Source organism: Propithecus coquereli, unplaced genomic scaffold (assembly GCF_000956105.1).
Source record: "Propithecus coquereli isolate 6110/MARCELLA unplaced genomic scaffold, Pcoq_1.0 Scaffold58, whole genome shotgun sequence".
Classification (NCBI taxonomy): Eukaryota; Metazoa; Chordata; class Mammalia; order Primates; family Indriidae; genus Propithecus; species Propithecus coquereli.
In genome coordinates this window covers 3,851,785-3,872,033 of record NW_012151729.1, presented here as the reverse complement: position 1 = coordinate 3,872,033, position 20,249 = coordinate 3,851,785, and the positions used below count along the sequence as shown (strand labels likewise).

General features: G+C 45.0%; 1 protein-coding gene across 2 annotated transcripts in view; it reads right to left on the bottom strand.

Annotated features, from left to right (window-relative positions):
• Window positions 1–4,668: 4,668 nt before the first annotated feature.
• The window catches only part of SH3TC2 (SH3 domain and tetratricopeptide repeats 2), a 56,898-nt gene continuing 41,317 nt past the window's right edge, over window positions 4,669–20,249 (bottom strand). For both annotated transcript variants that reach the window (XM_012658257.1, XM_012658256.1), the window contains 5 exons: window positions 12,969–13,119; window positions 10,870–10,992; window positions 9,176–9,326; window positions 7,177–7,373; window positions 4,669–5,619 (listed from right to left, as the gene is read on the bottom strand). In XM_012658257.1, the coding sequence (XP_012513711.1) occupies window positions 5,428–5,619; window positions 7,177–7,373; window positions 9,176–9,326; window positions 10,870–10,992; window positions 12,969–13,119 (814 nt within the window). In that variant the 3' untranslated portion in view covers window positions 4,669–5,427. The remainder of the gene's footprint in view (window positions 5,620–7,176; window positions 7,374–9,175; window positions 9,327–10,869; window positions 10,993–12,968; window positions 13,120–20,249) is intronic.

The window sequence follows — 20,249 nt, the reverse complement described above, 5'->3', positions numbered from 1 at the left end:
ACTGTAAAATAAACCGATGGGTGGGGTTATAGAAGGCATTTTTTAGAATATAAACCATTTTATTAACTCCCTTTAAAAATATCCTATTTTTTTTCCCCTCCTGAATTAAGTTTCTTCCTTGGGTAAAAGTTTTTCCCCAAAGATAGATTTGCTTCAGCCACTTCCTTGTCTATGACATAAAGAAGGTAAACACGTCACAGCTTTATGAGATCATCTAGTTACATGTGACAGGCACTGTGTGTGCTCGGCAATTTTATCTGTGCTGTCTGATAGCTCTGGGCTCAGAGGAGTTAATTACTTTGCTGAAGGCCACACAGCTAGTAAGAAGGAGATTCTAACCCAGGTATGCCCAACTCCAAAACCTATTCCTTTGTCCCCACAGGACCTGCCACCTGGGTGAGCGCAGAGCCCATTCCCTTGAATTTCTTCCTCCTTTGCCGCTTGTTCACACATCTCAGTGGGAGCAACTATCAAAAGGAAAGGAGGCCAAAACTGTCAAGGCCATGAAAAACAAGGAAAGGAAAGACTGAGAAACTGTCACAGACCAGAGATGGCTAGAAGTACATGACAGCCAAATGCAACGTGGTACTCTGGGATCAGAAAAAGAACGTTAGTAGGGAAACTGGCGATATCCAAACAAAGGCTGGAGTGTGTTGTTGCAATAGCCAGGTCCTAAGGGGTCTCTCACTTTCCCTTCTGCTGCCCTGTAATCCATTCTTATACTTTCAGAATCATCTTTCCAAAGCCCAAATCTGATCGTATTTCTCTCTCCTGCTTATGACCTTCTGTAGCTCCCCTCGCCCTCAGGGCGAAGTCCAGACTCTACTTCCCTGACTCTGCTCCCGCCTCCCTGAACCTGCTGCTGCTCTCAGAATACGTCATGCCCTCTCCACCCTTTGGACCTTTGCTTGACACATGCCCTGTCTGTCGACACTGACCTGCTGGCCTGCGGTGAGAATTAAGCAGATCTCTCTTTCCCGACTCAGCGTAGATGATAAGGAAGCTCTCCAGGAAATCCCCCTGATGCCCTCACTCCCACACTTGGGTGAAGTCCCCTCCCAGAGTGCCCGTAACACCCTGTAATCAATGCTCATCACAATGTTTCTGATTCTGAATCACATCACATAGCATATCGCTTGCCACTTTCCTCTCTCCCCGCTGAGTCCCTGCTTCCCTGAAGGCGGAGTGTGTCCTCAGACCTGGCATTGGACGTCACTGACTCTCCTCGTGAGCTCAGTGAGCTCGGTCCCCTTCGCCGCTTTCTCTGAGCACTCAAGGAAAAAGCGGCTGGTGCTAGTCTGTCTTCTGCACTCCCTGCCGCTTGTTAATCTCTCTATTTTTGAACAATACCAGATCAGGTCTAGGCTGGATGCTTGCAGGAAGCAACAGGATCTAGCTTGAATTTAGTGCCGCTTTGTTTTCCTTGTATGTTATTATTTATGGAATTCTATTTATGGAAAGCAATAGAAGTTTTGCTTCTATATAGATTAGTCATCCTTTATAAAATAAATGTATATGAATAAAGGAAGTAAATCAATTAAGTGAAAGTTTGGCAGATGGTTCTTCAGGTGCGTATGATGAGAAATGCATGTATACACACACGTGCATACATACAGATGTGCATATATACATACAACTGTGAAGGTGGCCTTCAAAGGCAGAAATCCTGTCATTTGTGCAACTAAGTCCTTGGCTCTTGAGACCCCTAGTACTGCTTGCTGTCTTTGCCACTACCTACCTATGTGTCTGGGAGAGAATTACTTTTCTGTTTCTCAGTTTACTCACCTGTAAAAAGAAGAGAATAAAATTGGGCTCCAAAAATATATAATTTCATCTCTCAAATAACATTTCTCATCCAGCTCCTACGGTATGGAAATAACATTGCTGAAAATGAACCCGGAGATGAACTTCTTATTTTAGAGATCAAAGAGCTGAGGTGTGTGGAGGTTAAGTGACTTGCCCAAGGTCACGCTGCAATTTAACATCAAAATCAAGACCAAAATCCAGGTTCCCTCTGGTGACCTGCCCCCCAATCCTGACACCCTGCACCCCTGCATACTCCTTTCCCCAGGTAAACTTCTGTCAAATACGTTTCATTATATTTACAAAGCACAGCAAATTCACATACACGCATACAATATAAAGGCATCTTAAAATAACACAGAAGCAAATAAGTAAAGGGTAAAAGCCATACTAGATTTCAGTGTTAATACTATGGAGAGGGAAGTAGTGTACCTGAAAGCTGAGAAAACATGTTACAGGGTTTTCCACAATGTTGCAATTCCTTCCTTGTTCTTTATTTAGATTAGATACGTGGATCCAGGAGCCATGCAACCCCAGGAAATTTTAGAGGGAGGATTAGAATAAAGAGAGCAACCAATTCATCTTCGGCTATGATATATGCACAGTAAACCTGCTTAAATGGGGACCACATCCAATCATTCTCTGTGGATCATGAAAAAAGTAGCATCGAAAGGTGTCCCAAGGGGAATACTCAGTTCACATTTTTAAAATGAGATTTTCAAACACTTTTTAAAGACTATTTTAGCAAACAACTTACATATAGGATGTAGTGGTTGCAATTATATAGCACAATGCTTTTGTCATTTAAAAAAACGTAATCTCTACCCTTGTCTTTGGAAAGCATGCTAAGTATTTTTATAATGGACCTGGTTAGAGGCAAATTTACCAGATTTACAGGTGAATCAAAGTGCACAGAACCCAAGAATTGTAACCAAAACCTCCAATGAAATACAAAATGGATAGACACAATGTCCTTCACATATATGTGTGTGTGTATATGTATATGTATGTTTATGTCTATGTATATTTGTAGCAATTGAGAAAGATCTAGCCAAACAGCAGTTCACGTCAGAAGACATAGAGGTTTCCACTGATTATTAAGCTCAGTGTGAGCCCAGGTAAGATCTGGCTGCTGGGGAGAAGAAAAAGCTCAATACAAAGATAAAACACAACATTAAGTTACATTAAGTACAGTAACATCCCTCCGTACTCTTCACCCACCCGCCAGTATCAAAGTCCTGTATCAAAGTTACAGAAACTGCCCTTTCAGAAGAACAGGAGCAAATCTGGCCAGAGGAGAAGGATCTGTAGGTGGGAAAAGGGAGGGAATGTGTAACCAGAGCCAGACAGGGAATGGCTCATGGCATGGGTTCCAGGGCCACGTGAGCCTTCTTCAAATATTAGATGTGTAACTGCTCTGGCACGCATGTGCCCCTGACGGTCTCCTGGGAATGTTGTTGAAAGGACTCTGCATGGGCAATTAGACTGGCAGCCTCAACCACAACGTCCGTTCCAGCTTGGGGATTTTATGGTTTGCTGTGGCAGCAAAGCCACCTCTGTTTTACATGGTAGTATGGTTAGATCCCTTCATTTCCTTCCTGGGCAAGAATACTCTCTAGAGTAGAGAGTATTTGACAACCAAGCAAGCCCCTAAGAGAAAATACGTGCTGATGTGTAGACAATCTTGGTGCCTAGAAGATGCAATGGTGACTCAACTCACCATTCCCATCAAACCTCGCCACACAACCAACCATCTGGTCAGCCTGAGAAGCTAGAAACTAGGAGCAGGTGATCTGACGGTACCCTCTGAGCTGATGGGCGGCAGGTGGAGGGACTGTGTGTTCGCACACTTCAGAGCAAACGTGAACCACCTGCATGAGGACCTGAGTTGCTAGCTAAAATGCATGTTCCTGGGTTAAACCCCAGACCTACTGAATCAGTCTTATTAGGGGTAGGAACCAAAAATTCATGTTCAACAAGCTCCCCAGGTGATTCTTAAGCACACTATCTGGGAACCTCTAGAGCAGTGTTTCCCATACTTTAGAGTGCATTGGAACCACCTGGAGGGCTTGGGAGAGTGAGGGCTCCGGGCTCCAGAGAGTCTGACTCAGAGGTCTCAGATGGAGCCCCAGAATTTTCATCTGGAGCAATCTTACCGATGATGCTGATGCCACTGGTCAGTGTACCCTACTGAGTTCACCACCTTATAGGATTCCTGATTCCATCATCAAAGAACTCGGATGCTATGGTAGGTAGCTTCTGCAATGATCCCCTCCTCCTGGTTTTCATGCCCTTGGTAAGCACCTCCCCTTTTGTGGAGGCCACACCTAGAAACTCACTTACTATGAAAAGAACAGGCAAAACGAAGGGGAGGTCATTTCTGCAATTAGGTCATAAAAGACAGTGACTTTCTTCTCTCTCGCTCACTCACTCTGAACAAGCATGCTGCCACACTGAGCTGCCCCGTGGAGAGGCCCACATGGCAAGCAACTGTGGGTGGCCTTTGGGAACCGCCAATGAGAAACCAACTCCTGCCAACAACTCTGTGAGTGAGCTTGGGGATTGATCCTTCTCTAGATGGACTTGAGATGACTGCATCGCCAGCTGACACCTTGATTGCAGCCTTGAGAGCCACCCAGAGCCAGAGGACCCTGCTAAGTCATGCTTGGATTCCTGCCCTACAGAAACTGTGAGATAAATGTTGTTTCAAGCCACTCAGTGTTACACAGTGATGGGTAACTAACAGAAGGGCTTTGTAAAGGAGCTGCCCTGAGATCAGTAAGACCCTTGGTATCTTAACCCACCCTTCAAGTCTCCCATCTCATCTGTCCCTATCATGGAGGAGACAAGACGTGTGTGTAAATGTAAATGGACAGTATTTAATGATATACACTATTTACATGTAATTTATGTCATAATTTTCTTAAGGCTCAATTTCCAAGCCTTGGCCCTTGGAAAGCTTCCCTGGAGTTTCTGGGAGATGGGGAGGGACCACAGCCTGGTGGCAGGATGGAGACAGGGAATCCGAGTCAGGCCCACGCCCCATGCACTCCATCTGACCATGCTGAGGCTGTGTCTTTTGAGCCAAGAGCCTGGTGGATTCCCTCCTGCCAGTCCTCGCGAACATGAGGAGTGGCACCTACTTTGCTTCTGAGGAAAGAAAAAGGAGAAACTATGGGTTCCTCCACTGACGAGGGGAGGGGTCTTTCCCTGAGAAAATCGGTGAAGGGCACGATCTCTGATCTGCTTGCCTTTTCCCCAGTGCAGAGCCTGATTTCTTCACTGGGGGAAGGAAGGAAGGAAGGTTCCCAAGGGCAAGGTTTCTCATCTTGTCCAGAATTACGTGTTGAGAAAGTGCATTTCAGAGGTTATTTGTGTGGGAGGGCCACAGTCAACTGGAAGATGCTCCAGATGCAAAGCCCGGAGCTAGGATTTCCAACCGCCACTCCATCATCAACTCCCGTGTGGCCTGGAATGAGCCCTCTCCCTCTGGACTTGGTTCTTCTCTTTGTAACATGAGGGGCTGGGCCAGGTGGAGACTCGGCCCCCCTATTAGTACCTAAGAGCCTAAGGCAGCGAGGCAGTGCCTGGCCATGGCACTGGTCAGAGACGGGACCACTCTCCTCAGAGGGCCAGGCCCCCGCCACTCAGCCAGCGCGCCCTCTCTGAGGAGCACCCAGAGGTGCTGCTGTGCCACAGTGGGCTCCGGCAGACGCTGTCCAGCCTGTTCCTAATGGTGGCCTGCAGCTCTTCATCACCCAGCAGGACCGCTGCTGCCAGGGCCAGCAGGAAGTACTCAGTGGCATCGTGGGCATCCTAACCCCGTGGTATGGGGGCAAAGAGAGACAGCATTAGCAAATGCTCCAGGCTCCAGGCGGTGCTGGCAACTCCAGCTCTTTTCTGCCCAACATCCCATCCTCACTCCTGGCTCCTTAGGGGAGCTCCTCTCCCCCTCCACTGTGGCCCTTGTGGCTTCACTAATCACAGCGCCCTCCTTCTGGGCACAGGGGAGGCCCTTCACCCAGGCTCAGCCAGTCATGAAACCCCATTGCCCTGGGCACAGTGCTTCAGGGATGTGTGCATGACCCAAACCTGACCTACCTGTCACTCCCCGGGACTTTTCAGTGTGTAGAGGGGAAAAGGTCATGAAACAAAGCAAAGTAGAATCATAGAGATACAGAAAGAGGTGGGGAATCCATAACGACATGTGAGTATGGGATCCAGAGCTACCTGCAACTAAATTTGTACCTCAGCTTTCCAGTTCTTTCAGCCAATAAATTGCCTTTTTTGCTTAAAGTGGTTTGAATTGAATTCTTCCCTTTGCAAGCCCTAGAGCCCTTGGTGGATATAATCGGAGCACACACACTTTGTCCCTGGACCACTTCCTGGGAGCTGTGGGGCAGAGGCAAGATGGCCAGGGAGTCCCTCGCTACCCCTGTCCCTCCCTGTGTGGTAAGAACAGGGAGCAGAGGCTTCTTTGAGTGAGACTCAAAAGTCTGGCTTCCATTAACCCTCAATAATTAATTCAGGCCAGAAGTAAAGTCTGGCAAGTAAGAAAAGGACAGCAGAGCTGCCCTGAGAGTCCCCTGGGGGCTGAACAGAGGGTGACTCAGAAGCCTCTGTATTAAGAGATTAAGGCTTGTGCTGGAGAAGACAGGGACTTCTGGTAAAAGGGAACCAAACCTGGGACACCGTTGGAGGGTCCCAGTGGTAACAGAATTGCAGACCACCAACACAATTTTAGAAGTGACTAGAAAAATAAGAATTTCTGGATCCAACTGCAGCCCAGCAAGCAGCATCAGGGCTGAAACCTTCCTAGGATCTAGGCATACTTACACTCAAAGCCTCACACGCCGTTATCTCAAACAGTAACATACATTCGCATTTCTCATAAAATGTAGTTTTACATAACTTTATAAGAAATGAGTGGCAGTTCACTAGTTGCTCTGTGACATTTATGAACATACGATTTAGTATGAATTTTTATTTTAATTTTGGGACTTACAGGTCTTTTCTTTGGGGGTCTTATATATTTTCATAGGCCCTAGAGGGATTCACAGGCATGAGGCAATGTGCCCGTAGTACCTGATAAAGCAGCCACAGAAATTATAGCAGGACAAGGAGAAAGAGAAGCTATGATCTGTCTCCCTGCCAGGGACGGGAGCACCTTTGAGGTCCCCAGTGGGGCTAAGTGGGAAGAGACACTGTGATCGCTATGGAGCCACTCCTCACCCTATGAAACAAGACCCCAATCTCAACCCTCTGGTCCTCTCAACTCCACCCCAAAGCTTCCTCACCATGTTTTGATGAAGGAAGAGTATGGTTGGATGGCAGCTCTCACTTAACCTTGGAAGTTACATGAGAGGCTCTTACCTTCAGCTGGTAGAACGTGAGTTGGCCCAGGCGATAATACACCTTGGCATAGTACAGGGCCTCCTTGGGACTCTGCAGCCAGGGGGGACAGAGGGACAGAGTCTTCAGGTAGCAGTCCTCGGCCATCTCATACATATGCAGGGAGTAGTACACTGTAGCCAGGCGGTGAAAGGCCACCAGCTCCTGCTTTTGATCTCCTAGGAATTGGAAGACTGAGAGAGAGATCCTGGGGCCAACGCTTTGCATCATTCATTCACTCATTCATTCCATAAAACTTTTTGAAGGTCTACTAGATGTCAGAGACTGTGCCTGGGACATAAGGAACAAAACAGAAGAGGTCCCTGCCCCCATGAAGTTTATCGTCTCAGAGGACACAGACGTTCCTTAAACAATCCCGCAAACACATGTACAACTACACCTGTGATAAGTGCCACAAGAGAAAACACAGGGCTCTTCTAGGAGAGGGATTGAGTAGGGCGCGTGCGCTAGTCAAGGTTTTCTGAGATGAATCCCTGAATAAAATGTTCCCCTTATTGCAGATGCCATTATAACACTGGATTCCAGGAATGACTTATTTTTATATCCCTGTAAGGGGATGTGGTGGTAAGACTAGCTTGACTGAGTAGCTAAGAATTCCTTCCAGTGAGTAACTCTGTGTAACAAGCATCTTCCCCACATAAAAGTCTCTCTCCCCAGAGAGTTCTCTTGGGCTGCCACCAAGTAGCTGCCACCAAGTAGCAGTCACTCCCTAGCCCTTTACCAGCTCTCGGTCTCAGATAAGCTACAGAGACCCGTTGCACTTTTAAGCCATGCTTTAGAATGTTGGTTTCTAATGGCCCTATGACTTGTTTTGGGTTTGGGTGGGTTTGTTGTTTTAATAACTAATCATTTTAATACAGAGTGACCTTTTATAGGGAACAAACACTTACAATCCTGTCTTTGGAGTATCTGCAAGGTGGCTGTTTGAGGCCATCTAAAATCATTGTTGTTAAACTTCAAAGGGTCAAAGCCAAGATTAAAAGAGAAAGTCCAAGGGAGAGAACATTCTCTGATATGGAAAAATGCAGTCATGGGGAAGTACATGCATAAAGGATGTGTAGCCTCCTTTCAGCTCCTGTCTAGGAAGGGATAAAAAATGCTCAAAGGAGCTGCCTGGGGCCACTAAGTCCTTTCCTGAGATTAGCAGACAGTTGCTCAGATGAGGTTTTCTGCAGTAAAGAAAAAGGTAGGAAAAAGAGAGAGCTCTCAAGCACAATTAGACACAATAAAGTCCACTACCAGCCACATTGGATGCCCTTGAAAATGCCCAGAAGTCCCTTCTAGAACCATCACAGAAGACTCCATTTACTCCTACATCTAATCAAGCCTTCTCTAATCAAACCTGTTTTTCCTCAAGCACCAGCATTGAAGATGAGGGATATTGGTTTTTCACTCTGCCTTTTCTCTGTTTTAATGATACATCGTTTCCCATTAGCTTTTGCTATAAATGCAAGGTATTTCAGGGAGGTTGTGAGTCAGGTTAATGGAAACCTGACCTTTATGTAAATTTCTATTCCATGGAAAAATAAGCTTTGACTAACAATCAACCAATTAAAAAATCTGGGCACAGTCCTTTTCTAAGGCGGACATCGCCTCTGCCTAGGATAAAATACCATTTATCTTACACTGGGGAACAAAACCAAACGTCATATAATAATTAGTGTGGCACAGGCAACACCTACTATGTACCGAGCACTGTGCTGCAGCCTTTGGGTGGATAATCATTGGTCTTCATAACAACTGCATGAGGTGGGTGCTATTTTTAATCCTGATTTGGCGATGACAAACTTGAGGCTCATGGAAGCTAAGCAGATTGCTTAATTAAGGTCTCCCTGACAGGGGGACCTGGGATTTGAACCCACGCAGTCCGACTCCAGTGCCCATGCTGCCATTGCTTTCTTGTCCATCCTTTAGTATCTGCCCCTCCCGTTCAAGGTGCCTGACAGAGGGGACCACCAACCTGTGACCGTGCTGAGCCTGGCAGCCAGCGTGGCAAATTCCAGAGCCTTCTCATAGCCTTCAAGGCTGATCTGCAGCTCCGTCAGCTTGTTGAAAATCCGGAGCTCAGTTCTCACCACCTTCATCCTCCTTGCTAAGGGAACAGCCCCAGCCTGGGAACAGAGGCACAAGGCACCTTAGTCCAGCTAAGAACCATCAGGACACACCACACACCAGGAGGCTTCTATTCTAGTGGCAGGGCTTGGGGGATGGCAGCGGACTAAAACAGGGGGGCAGCTGTGTCTCCTTGAGCGCCTTTTCTCAACTCGCTCTTCTGGTCTTTGCTCTTGGTGTTTTGCCCAGATCTCAGAAGTGGAAGAACTACAGGTCATCAGGCCTCCTAAAATTGGGGAAAGGGAGGTGGCTTTTCCCAAGGCCACATGGGAAGTTATTTGCCTCTCAGCTATGTGCTCCCTTAGCACCCACAGAGCTAATTTATGAAGTGCACAAACGAGTATGCACATAGTGTCTGAACATGCTCAATCAATGGTCATTTCCATTTTTTTTAATTTTTTTTTTTTTTTTTGAGACAAGTCTTGCTCTGTTGCCCAGGTTAGAGTGCCGTGGCATCAGCCTAGCTCACAGCAACCTCAAACTCCTGGGCTCAAGCAATCCTTCTGCCTCAGCCTCCCGAGTAGCTGGGACTATAGGCATGTGGCACCATGCCCGGCTAATTTTTTCTATATATGTATTTTTAGTTGTCTAGATCATTTCTTTCTATTTTTTAGTAGAGACGGAGGTTTTGCTCTTGCTCAGGCTGGTCTCAAACTCCTGACCTTGAGCTATCCACCCGCCTTGGCCTCCCAGAGTGCTAGGATTACAGGCGTGAGCCACCGCGCCCAGCCCATTTTTTTTTTTAATAATGATAGAATTTTAGGCAAGTCATTTCATCTCCCAGAGCCTCAGTTTTTTCATCTGCAAAATGTGTATGAAAATAGGCCCCTCTACAATCAGGGATGAGCTTCTTGTTCTCCCCATGCCCAGCTTAACTAACGCCTGGCACAGATGGAGTGCTTGGTAATGTTTGATGACTGAATAAGCAGCTGAACAAACACAGGAATGAATAACTAAACAAATTAAATTTTAGGATAAGATAATATGAGTTGCCAAATGTCAGTCGGTGATGAATAACATTCACAATTTTTGAGGTATCTTGCTTAATCTCTGGACATTTATTTAATTTGTACTATTTTTTAAATCAACTCTTTTATTTTCTTGCCTCATCTTTTGCAATAATATCTGTGAACTTACGGTTTGATGAACTGGTATTATACACTAACAATTTTTTTAAAATACGTTTTAACACATGCTTGATAAAAATATCTATGTATCCCTTTAAATAATCTCCCGCCACGCCACCAGTAGTAAGTGGGGCATACCGGTAAGCACGGAAGTGTGCTATAAACTGTAAAGTACCATGCACCCAAGAGATGTAATTATTATGGTGTATTAGCCCAGGAAGGATAACTTATCAAGCCTGACGATGACTGAGTTTATCAGATCCTTCCCTGAGCACCTCCTAGATTAGCGCGAGGGCAAGTAGGTGGGTGCCAGACAAGGAAGGGAGGAAAAAGAAATTCCAGCAAGAGAGGGGAGGAGAGACCCCCCCAGACCGAAGTCCAGTGGGGCCCTGCCCATGATTGTGCGGTGACTTACTCGGTAATATTCCACTGCAAGATGCCTGCGGCGGGTCCCATTGAAGAACACGTCACCTGCTTCTTCATAAAGTTTGAGAGCCAGAGAGGGCTCCTCTGACTTCAGGGCTGTCTGGATGGCTGCCTGGGTGGGACAGAAATGGCTGTTAAAAGCAAAGAGAAGGGCTTCCAGCCCTCCACAGGACTGGCAGGACCAAAAGGCAGATCGCCTCGCTAACCCTCTGCTCAAGTCCCCCAAATCCTGAATTGTCCTGCACATTCACAGTGCCGGAAAGAAGACAGAGAATCTCGAGTCTGGCATGTCCCCATCATGGTATGAGAGATTAGTCCTGGTGGCTAGAGATTTTTTTTTAGCAGTATATAGATAAACATTTTAAGTTTTCATAGTTAAATATTTATTTTAATGTGTTTTAGGAAAAAAGACTATTCATGCATCGAACCTGAGATTTCAGATAGTGTTGTGTAAGATAAGGCTAAGTGTAGAAAGCTAAGAAGACTTGAAGTTGAGTCAAGGAAAAATAAGTGCATAATGATATAAAAGGTACGTGGATATAGCAAAATGTTAAGCTGAATTTATAAATGACTGAAATTGAAAAACATGGATGTAATTCAACACCTACACTTTCCACATAGAGTGAGGCTCAGAAGGAAAATGGAACCTCCCCAATTCACAGCAATAATTACTGGCAAACAAATGCCAGTGTCTTCCACCCCAATACCCTCTCCTAGCCCCCACGGCCTCTTTATCTCTAGCAAGCTATTTCAAATTGCACCTCAACCCAACGTGATGAAGTTGCAAAGTGAAGAACATCCTGCTGTATCTGCTGCTCAGGTAGACGACCTCAAATAGCCTCAGGTGGAGAATGATTCACTTTATTGGGAATGACCCTGAGGAACATCAGTTAGGTGGCAGCCTGGGCTTTGGGCGGGGCCAGGGACCAGTTCTGACCAGTGACTACTGTTATTGCATGGGCAGCTGCACAGAGAGGGAGGGGCACTGGGATGCAGTCCTGGAGTCAGGAGGCTTTGCCATCACTACAATTAACAACCTGAACCCTCTCGGTTTCAGTCTCCCAGAGCATGAAAGGAGAAGGTCTACTCTCTGAAAACCCTTCCAGCTCTAAAATCCCAAGGCAGGATAGCGTGGGGGCTGAGAGCGAAGGCGCTAAGTCCAACTGTCTCTGTGTAATTCTCAGTGCCACCACCTGCCAGCTGTATCACCCTGGGCAAATTCTCAGCCTCTCTGAGCCTCATCTGTAAACTGCAAACTAGAATAGAAACTCCTACAGCACTTGCAATGAGGATTAAACTACATCGTGTAGGTGAAGTGTTTAGCAAAGTTTCCTGTCCTTAGGAAGCACGCAATGTTATGCAGCCTTTGCTGAGTCTCAGTAGAAGTCTGCATTTACTACTATGCAAGTGAGAGATGTATATAAATATAATATATAATATGTCATATATAGTATATAGGATAATATAATAAAACATAAAGAAATATTTTTATATATATATGCTTTTTCCTAATCCTTATGCTAAGAAATGGGGTTCCCCTTGAAGAAATTGAGGCCAGAGAGCTCATGTGGCAAGCCCAGAGTCACACAGTCCACAATCAATACCCGTGTGATTTGATCCTGGCTTTCCTCTCTTCGAAGCCAAGGCTTTTAAACTACACTATACCACATCTCAGATATTAAAAACATGTTAACAAACAAACAACAAAAAAAGACAGAACAGTGTTAATTCCCCACATACACCAACCTTGCTTCAAACTACAGTAAAACCCGGAAGCCAAGGTATATGCATTAAGATGGATATACTTAATGTGACAGGTGACATTACAGGTGACAAGTGAGGACAGTCTTCCAGAGCTCACATGTGCATAGGGGACCCAGGGACTGGCCCTTTGCTGCCTGTACTCAGCTGGCCAGGCCACCCTGGTTTCCATCATGTGTCCAGAAAGCAGCGCACTGTTGACCCACCCTCTGCAGGCCTGTCGTGGACATCACCCCCCTCCAGCTCCAGCTGGTCAGTTTGTAGGGTGCAGCTGCTTCCCCAAGTGGCGAAGTCAGCAGATCCCAGAGAGCTGTGTAGGAGGCCTACCTGCAGGTACAGCTCCACCAGCTCGTCCTCCTGCAGCAGGTAGTGGAGTCGCCCCGCCCCGAGCCAGGCCTCGGCGGCCTTGTCTCTCTCCCCCAGGTCGATGAAGATACGCAGGCTCTCCTTGATGCACGTCAGGGACCTCCTGAGGGACCTGGGGCACAGACAGGAACTTGTGAGGTGTGAGGGCTCAAAAGGGCCTCGGAGTTCACTCAGCACAGAATGAAACGGAGGGTCTGAGAGGGAACAACCACGTTCCAGATCACACAGAGAGGTCAGGGCCTGATTCAAACCCCAGCTCTGCCCCGATCAGCTGTGTGACCTTGAGCAAGGACAGAACCTCCCTGTGCCTTGGTTTCTCCATCCGTAAAATAGAAATATAATTGCCTGAGAGGACTGTCGTGAGAATTAAAAGAGATCATAAAGCTAGAGTGCTTACTACGGTGCCTATCACATGTAAGTACATAACAAATGTTTAAATATTAGTTGTCATCATTATTATTACTGACCCATGGCCCAATCAATCTTTCGACTGCACTATAATGTTTTTTTTCAAAAGCACATCACACGCACAGTAGACACCAAACGCGTATTTATTGAGTGCATGCACGAATTAGTGACCATAGAGGTAACTTCAACTCATCAAGAAGATTTTGATGCTTTGTTTAAAAAGAGAAATCAAAGTAGGGTGAAAATTTTAAAAGGTTGGTGCTTAACAGAGCACCGTTTAATTATCTGGAAAATCATATTATGTAGAAAACTCTTCCCCTGTGATAGGGATTAAAGAAGAAATGAGGCGTCGGTAACATATTCAGAATTTGAGAGTGGGAAAGAAGACTGGGCATCATCTAGACAGCAGTTCTCAACCCCAGCAGCAATCAGAGTCACCCAGAAGCTTTTTAAACATACACACAGCCAGACTCCCCAGTGTGCTGAAATGTCACACTAGCCGCGCCCCGGACTCTCTGGGGGAGTAGCTCAGGGTCCAAGCTCCCCAAGTGATTCTATTGTGCAGCTTGGACTTGCTGATCTAGTCCAACCCCCTTGTTTTATAGAGGAAACAGGCCCAGAAATGGGAAATGACTCACGCAAGGTTCACAGAACATTAGGAGGGGGATCCGGGGCCAGAACTCCCTTCTCCTGAGTCCCGGCCCAGGACTCCTTCCACAACACCCACATTTCTCAAAGCACGATTCATGGCCCACTCTCATCGGCGTTACCTGGGAAGCTTATTAAAAACACAGACCCCCAGAGCTACCTCAGACTGGCTGAATCAGAATCATTGCACTTGTAAGCCAGGAAGCAGAATTTCTAAGACACACCCAGGTTATGCTCACACATGCCACAGTTTGAGAACCACTGCACCGAATTATGCAACTCCTTCTAGAAACACTAATCATCATCAACCACATCTGTGGACGCTTAGGTAAAAAATCCCCATCAAACGTGGCTACTGCCTCATCATGAACCACCCAGCCCCCGTGTGCACTGAGATGAGAACAAGCATTGCCATTGACTCATGAGGTCCTGATCCTACTGACAATGAGGCAGCTCTTAGCCTTCCAGGCGTTGGGACCTTGTAAGAACTGAGAAAAAAGAACTCAAGCTTTCCCCACCGCCCTGCCCTTGACACAAGATTTATTGACATCCAGGATGGGCACTGCCCACCCTGTCCCAAGTATTAGCATGTGAAAGTTCTCAAAATTCTCAGCAGCAAGAATGTGCTGTGAGCTGAGGAACTCCACACCGTGCAGAGGTGGCCACCAATCTCCCTGGCTGAGCTGCAACAGCCACAGCCTCATTCACTATAGGAAGCCCTGCCCTTCTCTCCCCTGCTCCAGACCCCGGAACCTCAAGCAGGGTGAAGAGATTCCGCAGGCCTACCCTCCGCAGCTCTCCCCACGCTCACTACAACGGTCGATGGAGACAGCAGCCATAAATCTCATCCTGATCGTGTTTCCTGTTGTGTTTTTGATTATTAGCATTTGCTGTCCTTGGGCTATAGTCATTTTCTCCAGACCCTCGGGGAGCAAGATTTGGGTTATCACAGAGAGACCAAATCACAGAGCTGGCATTTGCTCTGTCTGAGTTCATTATGACTGTGGAAGAGAGGAGATCACTATTTCTCTCCAAAAAACTTGTGTCATGAGGGAAAGACAAGACTCGCAGAGACCTGGCTCCTCACACAGCACCATGACACTCCCTGCAAATGCAACCACCTCTCGAAACCTGATCCATGATCTCCAGTAAAACGCAAGTGCTTTTGTGGTCTAGAATCGGGAGGTGGCCCCCAGCTTCCTTGGTTCTTTCTTATCGCCACTCGCCACCCCATTATTTTACCTCTGCCAGTGGCCATGCGGTGTCCCCCACCAGCTGAGCCACCGGCTTGGCCTGGAAGGGTCCAGCAGTCCAACCCCTCCCAGCCACCCCCCGCCGGCTCTGGATCTGGTTCAGAGTCCAAATCAAAAGGAGTAAGGGGCGTGCCGGTGGGCCAGCATGCAGTCAGCCTTGAGCACAGCTGGGTCTCCTGCGCCTGTGCCCCGCCATGCCAGCTCCTCCCCTTTCCAATCTTGATTCTTCTCTTCTTCTCATTTTTCCGGTCCCCAAGTTCAGTCTCTGGGGCTGAGTCTTTGTTTCTTCTTTCCCGGCTGATACAGAGCCATGGGCCTGTGGCCAAGTGACCCCAATACACCTGCATTCCTGGACTTCCTCCTACCAACCCCTGCTGGGGTTTCCCAGGTCCCTGCCCTGCTCGGATGAGTTTGTCTGATCTCTGGCCAAAGCCCAGCCCCCACTAATTGTTCTTGTCCTGTTTTGATAATAAGAACTGCCACTCACGGAGGGCTGACCCTGTGCCAAGTGTTGGGATATGCACTTTCGGTATACATTATCTCATTTAATTCCTATAGGAACACTAAGCCTTTAGAGATCTTAGCCCATTTTGCAAATAAAGAAACCCAGTGGGGTGGGTTCTTTTTTTAACTTACCTAAGTTTCCCTGCACATTTCTGAAGCTTTATTTTGAGCTCTCTGCTGCTTTTCCTTGCAATGGTAACAATGGCAGTATTGTTACCTGACATTTATTCAGCATTTAGTGTGTACTAGGTGCTTTACATGCATAATCTCATTTAATCATCATAGCAGCCCCAAGAGATCAGTACTACTATTATATACATTTTATAGATGCAAAAATAAGGCTGGGAAAGAGTGATTTGGACTGTGTAATAAACCCTGTTTAAACTGGGATCTAACCTTAGGAGTCTGACCCTAGATCCCCCACATTCAGCCCCACAAGCAGTTCTTAATTTCTGGCTCACATATCAGCACGTGGGAAGACTTTTGCTTTCTTTTGCCACTCTAAAAGCTCTGAAGTTTTTAAGGACATACACTATTTTAAACCTTGAACAAAGTTTTCTCATCTGCAAAACTGGGGTGGTGGAGTATATCATAGCCTTGTGACTATATGAAGACATATTGCAAAAGCAATTCTTCCCTTATTTAGGATTACAAAAGTGTTAGGGATTAGCATATTAGTTATATTATTATACAAAACCAAATATCGAAACATTTTTTTCAGTTCTGTAGCAGTAAGAAGCATAAGTATAAGAATAAAAGCCAGGAATAATGGCTTCTAGGCTACTATTATACTCACATGCAAAGAATCAATCGTTATTTCATGAGGACCTATTACATGCATGGCATTCCTTCTTTCTAATAATAGTATTGTGCATATCCTTTGTGGCACTTACCACAATATATATGATATCTTTGGTGACTATATAATGTTTATTACCTGAGCTATTCTGTTAGCATTGTGAGCTCAGAGACCGTATCTCCTTTGTCCAGCTTTCAGCACAGTGTCTGGGCCATAGTCAATGCTCAGTAAATGTTAGTTGCATTGATTCAATAGAGCCACAAAGTTCTCATGGACCCCAACGGGCTCAGCTCTAGAACAAGGTGCCAGTCTGTGTTATATCACCTGAAGACAGAAGATAAGACCCCCAAAGATCCCTTCCATTGAGAAACTGAAAAACTTTATCAAATTAGATTCTGTAGTTGTTACCTGGAAGGCAGAGAGGACATGACCCTGAAGGTATTAGACAAGGGAACAGCAAAGTGTCCCAAGGAAAAAACCTGAAGGCAGGGACAAAGTTTTCAATATCTACTTGCCCTTCTCTGCCATCCCCACCTCTAAACCCCAGAGAAAACCTTTCAAATAGGAGGAATTAAAATCAGTAAAAAGGCAGCATGGGATAGTAAAAACCACCTTACGTCGAGGAGTCATGGGTCTGAGCTAACACCAGTGAAACCAAGTGGCATCATCAGTCTGGACTCTCTGTAGCAGGCAGGGGTCAGCCCTGATAAAAAATGAACCAATCTTATCCATACAATTCCGTGAGGTTTCACTATATAGCCATCCACACCTAGTGTGGATCTAGGGTGAGAATTATTGCCTGGGCAGGCAGAATATATACAGAGTGCTTAAGAATATGCATCCTAGATCAGGGGTTGGCAAACTATGGTCCATGGGCCAAATACAGCCTGCTACCTGCTTTTATAAATAAAGTTTTATTGGAACACAGACACACTCATTCATTTATGTGTTGTCTATGGCTGTTTGCATGCTACAACTGCAGAGCGGAGTAGCTGTGACAGAGATCATATGGCCCACAAAGCCTAGAACATTTACTATCTGATCCTTTATTAAAAAGTTTGCTAACCCTGCTCTGGACTCAGACTGTTGGGGTTTCAATCCCTGCTACGTGGCCTCATACAAGTTATTTGGCTTCTTCAGCTCTCAATTTCCACAACTCTTTCTTCCTCTTGAGGTTATCCTGAGATTTACATATTGCTTAATAAACGAGGCATGCTCACTGAATGCTCTCTGTTACCATCATGACCATTGTTCTCATTACAGGTGTTCACTGCGCCGGTCCAGAAGCCTACTGCCACCCCCACGCCCACTCAACCTCCATATCCTCTCGTAGGGGACAGATTTGAGACTTCTTTCTGCCCATATCTGTTTGATCACCAAAATCTGTCTATCAAATCTACAAAATGTCTTTCAAATGTGTCCCCGTAGCCATCTCTACGGCTACTACTATTCCTTACACCTGAAATGCTATTCTCTACCCCTCTCCACTTTTCAAAATCTTACTTATCCTTCAAGGGCCTCCTCAAATGCTACCCCTTTCATGAAGTCTTAACTGACAGATCACCCCCATCCTTTGCTGAAAGCATTGTCTCCTTTCCTTCCAAACCTGCCCCTACAGAAGCCTACCACTTCTTCCATGAACACTTCCTGTCTTTGCTTGCTATGGCTTTGAGCTTTGTGAGAATGCAAATCCCTTGAGGGGAATTTAGTGGAAGAAATCTGTCCATTACATCAAGACCCACTTAATAAATTCCTCCTAGAAATCAGTGCCAGGAAAAAAGTCTGCTCTGACAAATACATTTGTTTATGTTCTTTTATCAGACAGTGAGAACCTCATACAGCATTCCCCTTTTTACCTCAGCTACCGGGAATCTTAGCACTAAATTACAGTAACCACCCCCTGGGTACATGGAAACACTTGTTTATCTGGATCTGTAGCTGGTCTTTTTCTTTGTTCTTTTTTTTTCTTTTCTCTTCTTTTTTTTTTTTTTTTGAGTGCACTGTAAGAGTAGGTAATTTACACATGCTAAATAAATATAGCATTATAGCATGTTCCCGTTGATGAACTAGCTATTTTGCAAAGGCACAATGACCTTATGTTTGCAGGGGTTTTCTCTGACACATAAAGTATTTCCCAGTTTTCCACTTTACCACTCCTATTGGTGGTAAAGCAAAAGTAGATATTTATTTCCTTCTAATTGAATGAATAAGAATCATAATTTAGAACTATAGAAGATTAAAACTAAAAGTTCTATACTAGATCAACTTCTAAAACGATGGAGTAAAGGACCTCCAAAAATCTACTCCTCCATAAAAGCTATGAGAACACTGGCAAAAATTGTCAAAATGAAATTTTTCAGAACTCTGAATATTAACCGAAGGTTTGCAATGAGCATTTTTTCAGAAAAAGGGCTGAAACTTAAGCTTATTAAGAATCTTAAGCTTTTTTGCTTTTCAACTTGCCCAGGGCCATCCTGCTTGCACCAGCTGTGTGGTAGCCTTAAAAATAAATAGTCACAAAATGGTGGCTGGAAAAACCAGCAGCCACTGCAAGAGACTATGAGCTTGGAATCCCCCAAAGTTCCATCCCCAGAGAATTGTCACTATTTGATCCATCTGAAAGTTCCCTGAAAGCCTCTACTCACAGGGCATGTTTTTATTTGACTTGACTTAGAGCTCACTCAGTGCAGAACACCTTTTTCCCTGAGGTGTTTGTCAAAAACAATCAGCAGCAATTGTTTAACATTGTTACTGCCTTAGGTGGTGAAAATATTCGAAGCAAACAAGCCAACAAAAAGACATAAAAGGAAAAGTTGGGGAATGAGATTTCCAAAAGAAGCCTTGAGAAGCTCTGAAATATTCCTAGGAATCCAGAAGACCACATGCATGTATAGGGCTGTGTGTATGTTCAGGAAACACCTGAGATTGTTGTAAGGTAAGATGTTAATTATTAATCCCCAGGGTAATCACTAAGAAAATAACCAAAAGAAATATAGTACAAGAAATGACAATGGTATATTGGAATGGTCTATCAGAAAATATCTATTTAACACAAAAGAATGCAGAATGGAGAAATAGAAAAGCAAAAAAGATATGAGATAGAGAAAACAAATAGAAAGATGGCAGACATAAATTGTATCTCACCTGTAATTAATTAAAGGTAAATATATTAAACACTCCAGTCAAAAGATAGAGATTGGAAGAATGGAGTTAAAAAATGTTTCTACTATATGCTGTCTACAAGAGATACACTTTAGATTCAAAGACACAAACAGACTAAAAGTATGGAAAAAGATACATCATGTGAATAGTAACCAAAGACAGCAAGAGTTGTTATACTATTATAATATCATACAAAAAGATCAAAATTGTCACCAAAGACAATGAAGGACATTTTATGGTGATAAAAGACTCAATCCATCCTGAGGACATAATTAAAAACATATATGCACATAGAAACAGAGCCCCAAAATACAGGTAGGAAAAGCTGACAGAATTGAAGGGAAGAGAATAGACAATTCAACAATAATTGGAGATTTTAATAACCCACTTGGATAGAACTAGACATAAGAACAACAAAGAATTAGAAGACTTTAACTATAATTAGACCTAACAGATATCTATAGAACA